This window comes from Zonotrichia albicollis, chromosome 1, assembly GCF_047830755.1.
Source record: "Zonotrichia albicollis isolate bZonAlb1 chromosome 1, bZonAlb1.hap1, whole genome shotgun sequence".
In the NCBI taxonomy this organism is placed as follows: Eukaryota; Metazoa; Chordata; class Aves; order Passeriformes; family Passerellidae; genus Zonotrichia; species Zonotrichia albicollis.
In genome coordinates this window covers 119,857,139-119,871,467 of record NC_133819.1, presented here as the reverse complement: position 1 = coordinate 119,871,467, position 14,329 = coordinate 119,857,139, and the positions used below count along the sequence as shown (strand labels likewise).

Genomic DNA, 14,329 nt, shown 5'->3' with positions numbered 1-14,329 from the left:
TACTGTGTGTGCTTTTAAACAATATCCGTAATATTTTTGTTCTTTCAATAACAGAGTTCCTTAAAAAGATGAGTTGCAGCTATGATTTAAGTATTTGTTTTTCTTCACAGGATGCTTACACAGAACATATTTTTTTCGAATCCGTGGTTCTGTATTTAGTACTAATAAAAATATCTGTATTTGTGCTGAAATGTTTGATACTCAAAAAAGGGCATTATCTTTATACCAAACTTCCCTGAGCACTTGTCTTTTTGATAAAGGTTTTTTAGAGAGAGTGTTTATTTTCTTGTTTTTTGTAGCAAATTCTGAAATCGAAGTCTCTGTGTCTGCAAGAAATGTGAGAAGGTTGCTTAGTTTCCAGCGATACCTGAGATCTTCCCGTTTTTTCCGTGGTATCACTGTTCCAAATTCTTCAAACATTTTAGATGATGATTATAATGGACAAGCAAAGGTTGGTTGCTTGATTTTTTATTTTTTTAAAGTATGTTTTTCTAAATGCTTACTATTATATATAACCATATCACATACTAAAAGGGCAACCAAGCACCAATTCTAAGCACAATACATTTTTTGTGTATGTATTTTTATGTGTTTATATATATATATGTATATATTGTAATGAAATCCAGATAAAATTTCATGGTCTGTAGCAAACTCCTCTACTGCCCACAAGTTTACTCAGATAATTTTTATGTTGCTAGTGTTTTTGTCATTGATGTTTTTTTTGTTTTGTTGGTTTTTTTTAAATAACTGGTGAATTAAGGATGCCTTTGAATAATTAAATAAAAAAATGAAGATAGGGAAATGTATCTGTATTTAAGAAATGTAATGGAGCAATTTAGACAACTGTTCCCTTTGATTTTTAGTCTAACCTCACTAGTGAACAACTGGAAGAGTGACTGCCTAAATTCAATAAAGTGCAGTAAATGGATTTCTCAGGACATGCTTCTGTCAAACTGACTTTCTCTTTGGTAGGCATTTCTAGAGAAGAAAATACAATATACAGAATACACTTGTTCAGCACTAAAGCGGGGAAAGCAGATACTGGGAAGAGAGTTGGTACTGAGGGAGCAGCTACCTGGATAGAAAGGCTGCTGTATTTGCCTCAGAGGATGGAAAGTGCTGAAGGGGATTGAACAGGCAAAGGTTATTCAGGTTATTCAATATCCCAAAGGCTGTGTCACTGTATCCAGTGCCTTTTGTCATCTGACACAGAAAAACAATGTACTTACAATACAATGGATGTATCCATGCTGAATATTATCAGGCTGTGAACAAAGATATTGGAGAACCTGGAGAATGGATCTTAAAAATGTACATGCAATTTAATAATAAAAATATACTGTTAATGCTTTTGTTTCTTCTGATAGCAGAGTTTTAGCAGCTGGTAGAGAAAAGCTAGAACCAATAATAAGGTCACAAAACAGCTGTACCAAGCTAATGAGAATAGGAGAAGGCAGGACTGTTGTAAAATGTGCTGGACAGGTATTTCTGATACAGGTAAGGGAGGCAAAGATTGGGACTGCTCAGCTCTGGTGAGGCCTCTTGCACTGTTTGCTGTTCTTGGTCATTCCTATTGTGGGAGGAGCAGTTTGTGTGGAACAGCTGTGATAAAGATGTGCTAGTTGAGTGGGGTGAAAAGTCAAAAGCCAGGTTCTTAAATTAAAATGCTTATGCAATGCCTCAAATATCTAGTGAATCATGAAGATACTGTTCTGTAAGCAGGGAAAAAAAGGAAAAGGTAAACAACTACACAGAGATTAATTTGCTAGTCTGAATGCAGAGTCATTCTGCCATACTATTTCTGATTTGAACCTAATTGTTTTTAATTGTCTTTTGAGAAACTGCTGGAAGGTTGAAAGGAGCATCTCCAACCAGTTCTGCCAAGGCACTCATTGTTTGGTTTTTTCCCTCCAGTCTTTTTATTTGCAAATGTGTGATGTTTTTCAGTTATCAAACAAATTTAATTATTCTTTTACTACTATTTTTTATGTAGAAATTCTAAAGACTTGATCTGTCTCTGAAATCTTAAATACTCCTCCAAGCTACAGGAAGATAGACATATACTGATTAAAAAATGACAGCTTTTGTGTTTCTTTTCAGTGTATGCTGGAGAAGGTTGGAAATTGGAATTTTGATATTTTTCTTTTTGATAGACTGACAAATGGTGAGTTTACATTTGGTGTTTCATTTGTGCTTTATCTTCTAGCATAACTTAACTATGGCACTTATGTTGCAGTGTTGTTTGTGATTGTTTGTTTGCTAAAAAGTGCAGATTTCTTCAGGTACTACTTATTGATTTAATAGTTTTTAATCTGAGTCCTAGTTTGCCTGATCACTCCATTAAAATAATGATACTGTCAGTACTGATACTAATAATTGATTTTTAGAAGAGGCCCTTGACGTACTTTATAGGTTGCTGTTCTCACTTAGTAATTTGAAGTAGTAATTTGAATACAAATTGACAAATAATTTTATGATCTTTGACTTCTTTTTTTCAATTATGAGGTGCTGGTGATTTTTATGGTTCTGTCCAAAAGGTCATTTATATTGACCAAGTATTCTTCTGATAAATGTAGTGTTAAATAGAATAGTTCTGTTACTTTATAGTGCTGTAAGAGGCATGTTGGTGTTAATCCATTACATAGAATACCTGGAGAATTGGGAGTTGAGCAGAGGGAGTCTGCTGTACACATCATTTGCACAACATAGAAAAAGGAAGAGAACATTTTGGTGACTTTTGTGTGCCCATTACAAATAGCAGTAGGAACTGCAGGAATAGTTGGTTAAAAAAACCAAAACCCAAGTATTGTTCATTTGTAGGCAGAAAAGAAATCTGTAAATGTGCTGGGAAGGAGGAGGGAGGGCTGCTGCAGTGGGTAGGGTGAAGTTTTGCATTATAATCTCAATGGCAGCTGGGTTTTGAACAGAATGGAAGGAGGAGATGAGCAAGTCCAATATCACAGTGACATTTGTGCCAGTGTGGGAAGAGAATGGAGGGGCAGCTCTTGCAGATTTTGCAGCAGTCATGTGGAGTAGGTAGCAAAGTTGCAATTTAAGTTGCCAGAACAAGAAATTAAGTTCAAAAAGGAGAATGTGGCACCAAAAGATCTTTTTCTCTTCTGTTTCATTGAAGGGGTGCTTGGCTTTACCAAGTGTAAGAGTAGTAACCTCACAGTTACATTTAATACAGAAGATGGATAGAAAAAAACAAAAATAGCAAGGACTTGTAAAAATAGAATGCTTATATAGATAATGATAAACTTTATATAACTGAATAAAAAAAAAGCTCTGTGTACAAGTAAACATGTAAGCATAGCTTCTTTGGATTAGTGTATCAAATGGGAGAAGTCTGAAGTCATCCTTCTCATAAAAGCCCTCTCTGCCTTTTAGATGTGCTTTTTTCAAATGCATTTAAAGTACTACCAGAAGAGCTTCTATTGTGGAAGCCTTACAATACCACCATCCATTTTGCATCCTAATTAAATAATTTTGATCAGGCAGCCTTGTTCTTGGAAGTTTGTAAGGGCAGAATGCTTTATATAAAAGTCTGCTGGATGAGCTGCCCTGGATGAACCTCTATGGAGGAATTTCCCCAGTAAATAATACGCAATTGTTCCAAGAATTGCGTATTTATTTCATTGTGAGGATGTGACATGAGAATACATTAATTCTAATCTAGTAATAAACTTGATTTAGAAGAAGTTTGTGTCTTCTTGTACCTCATTTTTTGTCTGTGCTAGGTTGTGTAATGCTAAATGAAGTTTCTCAGCTATGACATCATTTGCAGAGCAAATAATGGACAAGCTATTAAAAAATAAACATTGTGGACTGTGGCTCTTAAGGTTTTACTTATTTTATCACTGCAAAAGATTATAATGAAGCTATGAGTAGATAACATATATTATAAGCTTGTAAGAGTGTACATTTTTTGTAGAGTTCCAAGTGAAATAAGAAGTCCAGCAAAATATATGATGAAAATGAGAGAGCATATTTGCAATGTCCTCTAATCAATAGTTGTCTAGCTTTTCTTTTTGCCTGATTGCATTTGTATTTTGTATATGTTTGTGATATGTTGCATAAATATAATTATAAAATGGAATATAATTATAATAGATTTGCATGTTGAAACAGGTTTTTTAATGTTCAAAATGTTCAGTAACATTTTCTTCCTATCAGTTGCCATTGGACAGTTGGTGAATGCATTAGAATTAAGCAAAATCACTGGTTACTAGAGACAGCTAGAAAATTTGTCTGTAGTAAGATTTAAATGTTACTAGAGACAGCTAATGGAAACTTGTTATGTAGTAAGGTTTAAATATTTATGAATTGGTGTAGAATATCATGACTTGGTGTAAAGAAGTTCGGTTGGTTGTATAATTTTTGTGACCAATTTGTTTGAAATAATACATTTCTTATGGAAGAGTCACTGATTTTATGGCTTCCAATGAATTAGTATTTTCATCTTATTTTTAGGAAACAGTCTAGTCAGCTTAACCTTTCATCTGTTTAATCTACATGGACTAATTGAACACTTCCAATTAGATACGATGAAACTTCGTAGATTTTTGGGTAAATACAGCTTTTTATTTTGATGAATATTGATGTTTTTCTGCATTTTTATACCTTAAGTCCTGGTTGTAGTTTAGCAATAAGGTTTGAAGGGTACTGATGCAATCTACATTGTGCAGTGATTTAAATTACATTAATTGCGATGATCTCTCAAAGTTTTTATGAGTATACAATTTTCTGCGTTAAATCCACATAAGTATTAAGAAGTTTAATAGTTTCATAGCTGATAAATATTCTATTTATTATATCTATTTAGTATCTATTAAACAATCAGGAATATATGTGACATTGTGTGACATTTGTATTGGGAAAGGCTGGACAGCTCCTTTCTTTGTTCTGATTTTTAGTTCTATATTGATCTTTGCTTTTTCCAATGATGCAGTTTCCTAACTGTATGGAATACATCAGAAATATGTTTTGGTGCCAGTTTGGTGTTACCCCTGCTTGCTCAAATTCTCCTATAAGTAAGCATTGCACTGTGGATATAGTTTCTCCCTGGACAGAGTACAGGACAATTTTAATTTAATGTCTGGGCCTGTGTCACTGGAATGCTTCTTGGAAAATAATTGTAAATGCAATGTAGAATAGTCAAACCAAGTGCTACATTCACTTGACAGAGCTGTCTGCATCCCAGTACATAGACAGGTGCTGGTTTGAGACCTCCTTTCTTTGGTTCTTTTGTGACAGTATCTTTTATTTTGTGAAATTGGATGATTTTTTTAACTGATCGGGAGAAACAAGTTTCTGGCCCTTCAGCAGTTTTTCACAGTTTCAGAGAAAACAATTCTGTGGTTACAAAGTTTGTCACTTAACAGGGGAGCAAACACATTTGGAAGTCTTTCCTCCTCTTTCAAGTAAGAGAATGTTTTTGTTTTCACAATTTAGTTCTGTTCAATTAAAAAAAATCAGTTCTGTCTTGCAGTTCATATTGTTTTAAAGTAGACGAAATTTTCTCCAGTTTCAGGAATGTTAATAAGCTGACCTTAATAACTGATATCTTGGAGTGGAGGAAAATTATTATAGAAATCTGGTTTTAGGCTTTTCAAGTTCTAACTGAATGTGTTTTTTCTTTCTAATCTGGTTAGTTGACATTATGCAGATGATAATACTTGAAAGATGAGGTAGAAATTACTGGTTTAGTTAACTGTTTATCAGAAGATGAGAGTTCTAACTAGATATGACTATTCAAGATCACAATCCACTAGAATGAGATTTGACTTTGAAGAAGACAGAATTTATTCTAAATTTGACATTCAACACCTTTCCCTTTTTGATAATGCCTTCTACTTAATATCAGTAAAAAGTTCTGTCTTAGGTTCTTTGATTTTATAATGGATTTTCTTCCAAATACAGTTTCTTACCATGAGCACAATTCTTCCCTTTTCCTTTAATCCATAGCAATCTGAAGATCAAATTCCAGAAGACTAGGATAGCTCAAATGGTCCAGTGCTACACGAAATTCGCATTATATGAGAATCTACTGAAATCTTTTTAAGTAGAGAAGTCTTGATTTTAGTCCTCTATGGGATCTTAACTCTTTTTTTTTGTGTATGTGTGTATATATATATCTGTACATATACATATACACACACACACACACACACACACACACACAGAGTCTTTCACTGATTTCCATGATCTGCTTGGAGATTTGCATCTTCTTACTGTGTCTTTACAGATTCTTATTCCAGACCTAAACCAGGGAAAGAAAATGCAAAGTGCTGCATTCCTGAAAACAGGGTGGTTGTGCTACTCTGATTCTGGCAAACTGTAATCAAAATGTCGACCTAGGTCTGCTTTAATAAAATAAGTAAGTTAGGAAAATTGTAAAGCTCAGGTAGCTGGATCAGCCTATGAAGCCATAATAAAATTAAGAAGAAAGCCAGGGATATATGCATTCACGCACTTGATGTGAGGAATAGGTGGGAGAGGGTTCTTCTGCAGGTTAATGAAGCCCAAAGCCATTTATATTGATTTTCATTACTTTTCATATGATCTGTCACCTATCCATTGAGTACTATTGAGATGACATGGTGGTGACGGTATTTTGACTTTTAATGAACCTCAGCTTTCACAAACACCACATCAGTAATGCTGTAACATTACATTCACAATTACATGGATTCTCTGGCCTTGTAAATTGAGTAGAAAAGGAGCTTGTGGGCATGTTTGTTTAGTGTGACTGACAGATTATAGTCAGACAGGAAAATGTTCTTTTGAGGTTTGCTTGGAAGAACTAATGTTTAGTTCTTCCAAGCAAACCTCAAGACTTTAGAGGCAGTAGGCAAGACTTTAGAATATAGTTTGATTGCTGTGCTTCTTCCCTTCAATCCTTTTTAACATTATAGTTTTTCATTCCCTGTACTTGAGCTAATGTTAATGCCCTTCAAAGAATTCTGCCTGTAATCTTCCAGGACAGTCAGGAAGATGGAGGAAAGAAGAAGTTAAATAGAGACTATTGAATCTAGGTGTAGTTAGTCAGACCAGCATCTAAATGAGATTCTTTTCTAAATTGCATATGGGCTTACATTTGTCTGAGTACCAAGTATGAGCAAATGCCTAGAATACATATAGAAGTGGTTTTCCATGACCACTTTCCTGAATGGGAAAGAAAAACACTTCATATGATGGGAAAGCAATGCTTAATTCCTCTAAAGTCCTGTTTGTTTTCAGGTCATGGTATGAAGTCATCCTAATGGTTTGGTAAAAAGCATAATTTTTATTTTATATTCAGTGTTGCCTCACCATTCAGACAGATTGTCGAAGACAGCCTTCCCTGGGAAGTTCTCAAAGTCAGAGTATCTCAGATTATGTATTGATTTCAAGTTGTTTAATTTTTGCTCTGAGGTGACTTTACATGTAGTTGATTTCCTTTAGCAAACACTTGTATAAAAATCTTACAGCTGCATTGTGGTTCAGCTGACAATTTATTGACTCTGATGCTTTTATTGTATGTAACTTGTGATACTGCATATTTCTGTGCCTAATAGGGGCATATAAAATGGTCTTTGAAAAAATTGCAATTTTATTTAAATTTGGATATTTGGGTTTTTTTCGGCAGTTATGGTTCAAGAAGATTATCACAGTCAAAATCCTTATCATAATGCAGTTCATGCTGCTGATGTGACTCAGGCCATGCACTGTTACTTAAAAGAGCCCAAGGTAAGGAGCATTCTCACTTTTACATCACTCATACACACAGAAATATGTGTTTGTGTGTACATGCATATGAATGGATTGTGTGCACATATCACAGAATCATTTAGGCTGGAGAAGACTTGTGAGATGGAGTCCAACCTGTGACCAAGCACCACCTTGTCTACTAGACCATGGCTCTGAGTGCCACATCCACCTAAACACCTCCAGGGACGGTGACTCCAGCACTGTGGACAGCCCATACCAATCTCTAATCACCCTTTCAGTGAAGGAATTGTTCCTGATGCCCAACCTAAACCTCCCCTGGCACAACTTTCACTGGTTACCTGGGAGAAGCTGCCAAGCCCCCTGGCTACAGCCTCTTTTCAGGCAGCTGTAGAGAGCAGTAAGGTCATTGATCTTACAAGAACCTGCATGCATATATCTATATGTATATGCACATGCAGGTTTTATCAAAAGTAAAGAAATCTAAGAACCTAACAAGAAACACTTCTGAACTCTCCCTTGCCTTCCCTGTTGCTGAGGCTGTGAATTCACACTTAGTGTGCTTTTCTTTTTCTCCCCCTCTGAGCTGACATTGTCTTTTGTGTGACTTCCTGCTGAACTAGAGCAGGGAATTAAAGCTGCAGCTGTTTAATATACTGCTGTGCCCCAAGACATTCATATAGAATTGCAGCCTGAGTCAGAGCTGGCAACAGTAAACCTGTGTACTTGTCATCTGGGGTGGTTTTCTTCTTCCATAAATTATCATTACCCTTGCTTTGCTCATCTTTGCTGTTACTCAACAGTTTACTTCTACAAGATGCAGTTATACCAATACATTAGGAGTTCTCTTTGGCTTTCTTTTTAAGAAAGGGAAGAGTGGCAGACCTTAAGGAGCTAAACTAATTTATTGGTTGTTCCTCTGCTACTTAGACTGGTATCAGGCTGCTTCAAGTGATGTCTTGGGCAATTTCAGGGCGAAGTCCTGTCCTTCTGTATTAAATTGAAAGCTGTAGTGCTCTGTAGCTAGATGAAAAGTTATCAACCTTGATGCAGATTATCACCAATCTGGTATTCCCTTGAATAGCTCCTTGTTCTGCTTCTGAGGTAAAAACAAGTAAATTTTGGCTCCATAAAACCTTTTTCAGAGGCTCTTTGCCCACTCCTCCCACTCAGTTTCTCAGTGCTGCTCTCAGACCAATTGGTGCTGTGAGCCTGATCAGAGCTGGTACAGGATGAGCTTTTTTATGGCATTCAGTTTGGAAGCTGTGAGCATTTTTTATTTAATACTCGTGATGGAAGTTTTGTAAAGCTTCAGATACAAGAATAGGCTTGATATTTTTAGTAACATGTGCAGCTACAGTTCAGTGTACTGTATGGGCAGAACTGTCCTCTCTGTTTTAGTGCAAACTAGACTTTGTTACTGAGTTTAAACTTTCAAACCTCTCTACCACAAGAAGGAACACTATGAACAGTGACAGTAAGTCCATGTAGATGCATACTGAGTTAATTGACATGGTCTTTGAAAATATTTATTTGTGGCAGATTTTCCTCCTTTGGTTCTGGTCCTGGTAGACCTTGAAATACAATTTTGCATAAGAGTAGAAATACATTCTAAATAGTTCCAAGTCTTCCAGAGCATTAGTTTCTTCTTCTTAGGAGGAAAGGCTTTCATGCTTTTTAAAATTTAGAATGAATTTAAAGCAGAATAGACACAAATGGAATTGGTGAATGAGAGGGAGAGCTAATTTTAAGAATTTGCTGCTTTATGGGGTCTGGTTAGGAATCAAGCTTCATTACCAGACACAAAGGATTTTGTGTGCTGGCATTTTTTATGAGTGGACTTTGCCATTCAGAAAGAGTAATGCTTAAACCATTGCTGAAATTTTGTAGCTTTTGGGGGGAAATACTGTGAAAAGTCAGTGGAATGTTAGTTTTACGTCTTCAAGATTTTCTCCAAATTTCTATTCACTGTTAATTACTGAAAACATTCATGCACTTTTTCTAAGGCCTTATTGCATTACTAACATCTGTTGGGTTTGCCTTGCAGCTTTCTGAGTCTTTAACTCCATGGGATGTCCTGCTTAGTTTAATAGCAGCTGCCACACATGATTTGGATCACCCAGGCGTTAACCAACCTTTCCTAATTAAAACAAATCATTATTTAGCGACTTTATATAAGGTAAGGATAAAATCAGTTGTTTTGTTAAAACAGGATTGGAGAGGAGTATAGAAAAGGAGTATAAATTGTGAAGTGTTTAGCTAGTGGTAGGATGAAATGCAGACAGTGTTTCCATGTCACTGGGATAAAAATTGTGCAAATTAAGTAAGTATTCAGGATTTGTGGGTTTTAATCTCTGGGAAAAACAAAAAAGAAGAGAAGAAAATAAAACACGAATCCCAAAACACAGCCAAATTGTATATAGCTCTTCAGCCTAAGGAAAGGGCATTTACTGATATGTGTTATTCCATTTTAATTCACAGAATACCTCAGTATTAGAGAACCATCACTGGAGATCGGCAGTGGGGTTGCTGAGAGAATCTGGTTTATTTGCACATATGTCATTAGAAAACAGGTATGTTTATACCACATAGTATAGATTAGTTTCAGATAGAAGCAATCTGTCAGCTAAGACAGCCCTGCAAAACAAGATAAGTTATTGCACAGCAGTTTTGAGTACAAAATATAGAGATCTATTTTAAGAATTCCTGGATACTGTGCTGATAGAGTAGAGCAGTTCATGGTGCAACGTGATACTCAGAAAATAACATGTATTGCAAGCACATTGAAGGAGTGTATTCATGTAGTCAAGCACCTGTTCAGACTAAACTTGGCAGTCTTTTCTCGTTCTGCCACCACAACTGTAGTTTAAAATAGAACATCTTCACCTACTCTTGACAAGAAATAATCTTGAGACAATCAGTTCGTGCATTTTTAAGGAAAAAAAAAAAAGGAGGGGGAGGAAAAAAGCTAAAAACTGTTTTAGTCTTTCTGAAAGCTGCCAATGAAATATTCTGATATTTCTGTGAATGTTGCAGGAATTTTTCAGGAAAAGAAAACAAACAGTTCAGTCAGTTCAGTGAAAATGCTTATTATAAAGCTTGTATTTCTACACTAATAAATATGATAAAATGCCATGTAGATCTAGTGATGACTGTTGTTCTTAAATGATATGCTTTTGAATGTTTGTTATTTCAGGCAGCTGATGGAGAGCCAGATAGGTGATCTCATTCTCGCCACAGACATCAGCCAACAAAACGAGTACCTGTCCATGTTCCGATCCCATTTGGATAGAGGAGATCTATGTTTGGAGAACGCAAACCATCGTCACTTCATCTTACAGGTGATCTTGCTGCTCGTACTTTTGAAAAGAGCATTTTAGTGGAAAAACTAATTTACTTTAAGTGCTTCTGCCAGGCCTTCTCCTCCTTTCAAAACGGAGCAGAACTGTCTTTTAGCCTTTCTGTTCCATTACAAAGAGCTTGTTCCTCCACTTCAGTTCCCACAGCCAGCACTTCTCCCAAGTGCTGCTGTGTTGGTAAGTCTGATAACTTGGAGCTGCTGAATCGAGGTGTTTCCAAGACAAGGTTTAGCTCTTCTAACAACTCCATTGCAGCCTCAGAACTGTGAAATGCTTTGTCAGAACATATTTTGGAGAAGGAAAACATTGCTGTTGTGAATCAGTTTGCAGTTGTGCTAGTGAGCTTTAGCAAACTTTAAAAACAAAAGCCTTGAGAATCTTCTTAGGTTTGTAGGCATTTTCTTACTAGGTTCATATTGTGGGCTATAAGAGAAAGTGGACAAACAGATGAGAAGTTCTGTCTTGTGCAAACTATTGCTAAAAATACAAGCATGAGAGCCAGAAATGGAAACCACGGCTTGCTTGCTTTGATGCTTCTTTTTCTGAAGTTATTTTTGGTTCCTGTACCAGTGAGTATACTAAATATAGTGGTCCTGAAATACTTTGAGTTGACTGAATTTCCATATTACTCAGGGATGATCATGAGATCTCACAATTCCCTGAGTGTTTTTTAAATATTACAGAACATAACTTTGGAGCAGAAGGGGTAGGTAGGTTTGTTATTCACAAAACCTAAAATAATCTGCTCTCAAGAGTTAAGTAATTACAGGCACTTGAGTTGAAGACAGGATGATCTAACACTGTGTGTTAACTTGTTAGATGGCTTTGAAGTGTGCAGATATTTGCAACCCCTGTCGGACATGGGAGCTGAGCAAGCAGTGGAGTGAGAAAGTAACGGAGGAGTTCTTCCATCAAGGCAAGTAAGAGTAGAAGTATCTGTTAGTATATCATGTATTCCGTGTGGAGAGGCTGTCCATGAGCCCTAGTCCATTTATATTTTGCACTAACAGAGACGTACAGTATAGGAGTTTTTTACTTCCATGGGTTGTGTCTCCTGCAAAAGGTCAGAGTTACTAAAACTCAGCAGAGAATCTGCTTAGAATCTGAACCTAGAATGGCTGATGCAATACATCCTTCAGCTGAAAGGTGCTGCAGATTAATAATTATGGCCACTTTAAAATTGCCCTAGTGGTTTCAGCAAATTATGGAATATGTTGATCATGTTCAATATTTAAGCTTCAGCTGTGAGGCCTGTTGGTAAGCAGGTAAGAGCCAGGGAGATTTTTAGTTACTGTGCGGTTTAGCCTACTTCTGTAAGCAGTTAATAAAGCCTTTCATTGGCAAATGGAGTGAATTTACTCCATTGTTATTAAATTGTTTTATAATAAAATTAAGGGTAGTTTGATGGACTTCAGACCTGCTAATTTGCACGTGAATATGGTAAATGGGGAACAGACTGCTTTATTTGGTGCTAATCATGTGAGACTTAATCTTCGATAAAGGTGATGGGGAAGCAGAAACACAAATTGCCTTTAGCAAGAAATTTCTGAAAGCTAAGCTATCCTCTTCCATATTGCTGAGGGGGGATTAATTTGTCATTTCTGTGACAGTGTAGGTTTTGCAGGAAAGAGGATGCTAATCCTTCAGGAAACTTGTGGCTCTATGGGGTTTCTGTAATTACTGTTTGATGAAAAATACCAAGTATTTAAATACAGTAGTTGTAAGTTGTTAGTCTGACAGATCTGCTTGGTTTTTTGGGAGTTGGGAAGAGAACTAAATGCAGTCCACCAGCTGCAGGGTAGTATCCTTGTTAGCCAACACTCACAGTTCACTTCTGTTAGTGTTTGATTTGGTTGGGGCTTGATGATTTAATGGTTGCATAATACTTTTGTTTCTTCAGGTGATATCGAAAAAAAATATCATTTGGGTGTGAGTCCACTTTGTGACCGACAGACAGAAACTATTGCCAACATCCAGATTGGTAACTGCAATTCATTCTAGATTTCTTTCAGCATGCAATTTGAAAAAAAAGCACCTTTTGGATACATTTCCTAGAGGCTGAACATACTCTGTGTGCGGCAGCACTTTATTATAAAGAGCAATTCTATTTTTATTTGTTACATAAACCTCTCTTGAATTGTTTATGAACGGTGCTGCCCTGACAGCCCTGGAGCCCCTGTTTCCTCCCAGAGTAGGTTCAGCTGTCTGGCTTGTCCACTGCTGCCCAGAACTTTCCTCATCTGAAGGGTGTTTTGGGAAGAGGAGGGTCCCTTCCCCTTCCCATATGGCCTTGGGTGCCTTTTGCAGTGAGCTTGTCACAGCTGGGCATGATGGGTTTAGCTTTTTGGAATGTCAGCATTCCCTTTAAATACAGCCTTTAAGGAGGGTGGTGGGCAGAGATGTGATGGAGAATGGTGGATAGCCATTATATTAATAGTTTTTGCTAACCTGACTTGGATTTAAATAGTAAAATGTCTTTTTATAGTAAATTTTAATAAAAGTTGATTATGGAGGTGAAGTGGGACTCAGTTAAAAACATAGTAAAAGAAAAAATCAAATTTAACAAGCACAGAATGAATTAATGCTTTAGATTGACACAAAAGCTGATATGTTCAATCAACTGCACTGTTTAATTTAGAATGCTAGGAATTCATCTTTTTTAATTAAAAGACTCAGTTTTGGCTATCTTACCATTGATTTTTTTTGCTTGATGTAAATAGACATTACAAATAAATGAACACGTGCATACACACGAAGTACATCAATGCATTGTTTTGTGGCCTTATTTAAAAAGTTTCTAAAATTTGTATTTTAAAGTATTTTTAGTCACCCTAGTATTGTGAAAACAAGATATTATTTTTTCCCCTGTGTAGTATAATTCAGGCACACTGAAGGGCAATTAATTATAAAATCTTTTAGAACTTCAGGTTTTCTAAATTGTCTGACTTAGTTGCTAATGTTTAGATTTCTCTCCCCTTCCATATTGTCCAGTATTTGTCTTCATTTGGTCATTGCTGTGAAAGAAAGAGGGTAATTTGTAATGTAGTGTATTGGTGTTCTTCTGACTGATTAGTAAAATCTTTTACATTTAGAGAGATTTTTTCTTTTGTAAAGATGCCCAAAATATTTAAATGAGTATTTAAATGCACATTTATTGTTTGTTACTAAATGCTATTTAAAGTATTTAGTTTGAGTATTTTACTTTTTCTCTGTATTTTTTTTTTATTTAATCTGCCTCTCTTTGCTTGTTTCTGAAG

General features: G+C 36.0%; 1 protein-coding gene across 7 annotated transcripts in view; it reads left to right on the top strand.

Moving 5' to 3' along the window:
* PDE7A (phosphodiesterase 7A) overlaps positions 1–14,329 on the top strand; it is a 78,265-nt gene that overhangs the window by 59,575 nt on the left and 4,361 nt on the right. For 6 of the 7 annotated variants that reach the window (XM_074551673.1, XM_074551665.1, XM_074551654.1 and 3 more), the window contains 9 exons: positions 300–451; positions 2,104–2,167; positions 4,477–4,572; positions 7,634–7,734; positions 9,761–9,892; positions 10,195–10,286; positions 10,910–11,054; positions 11,892–11,988; positions 12,973–13,053. In XM_074551673.1, the coding sequence (XP_074407774.1) occupies positions 300–451; positions 2,104–2,167; positions 4,477–4,572; positions 7,634–7,734; positions 9,761–9,892; positions 10,195–10,286; positions 10,910–11,054; positions 11,892–11,988; positions 12,973–13,053 (960 nt within the window). The remainder of the gene's footprint in view (positions 1–299; positions 452–2,103; positions 2,168–4,476; positions 4,573–7,633; positions 7,735–9,760; positions 9,893–10,194; positions 10,287–10,909; positions 11,055–11,891; positions 11,989–12,972; positions 13,054–14,329) is intronic. The other variant, XM_074551643.1, reaches the window with a different exon arrangement.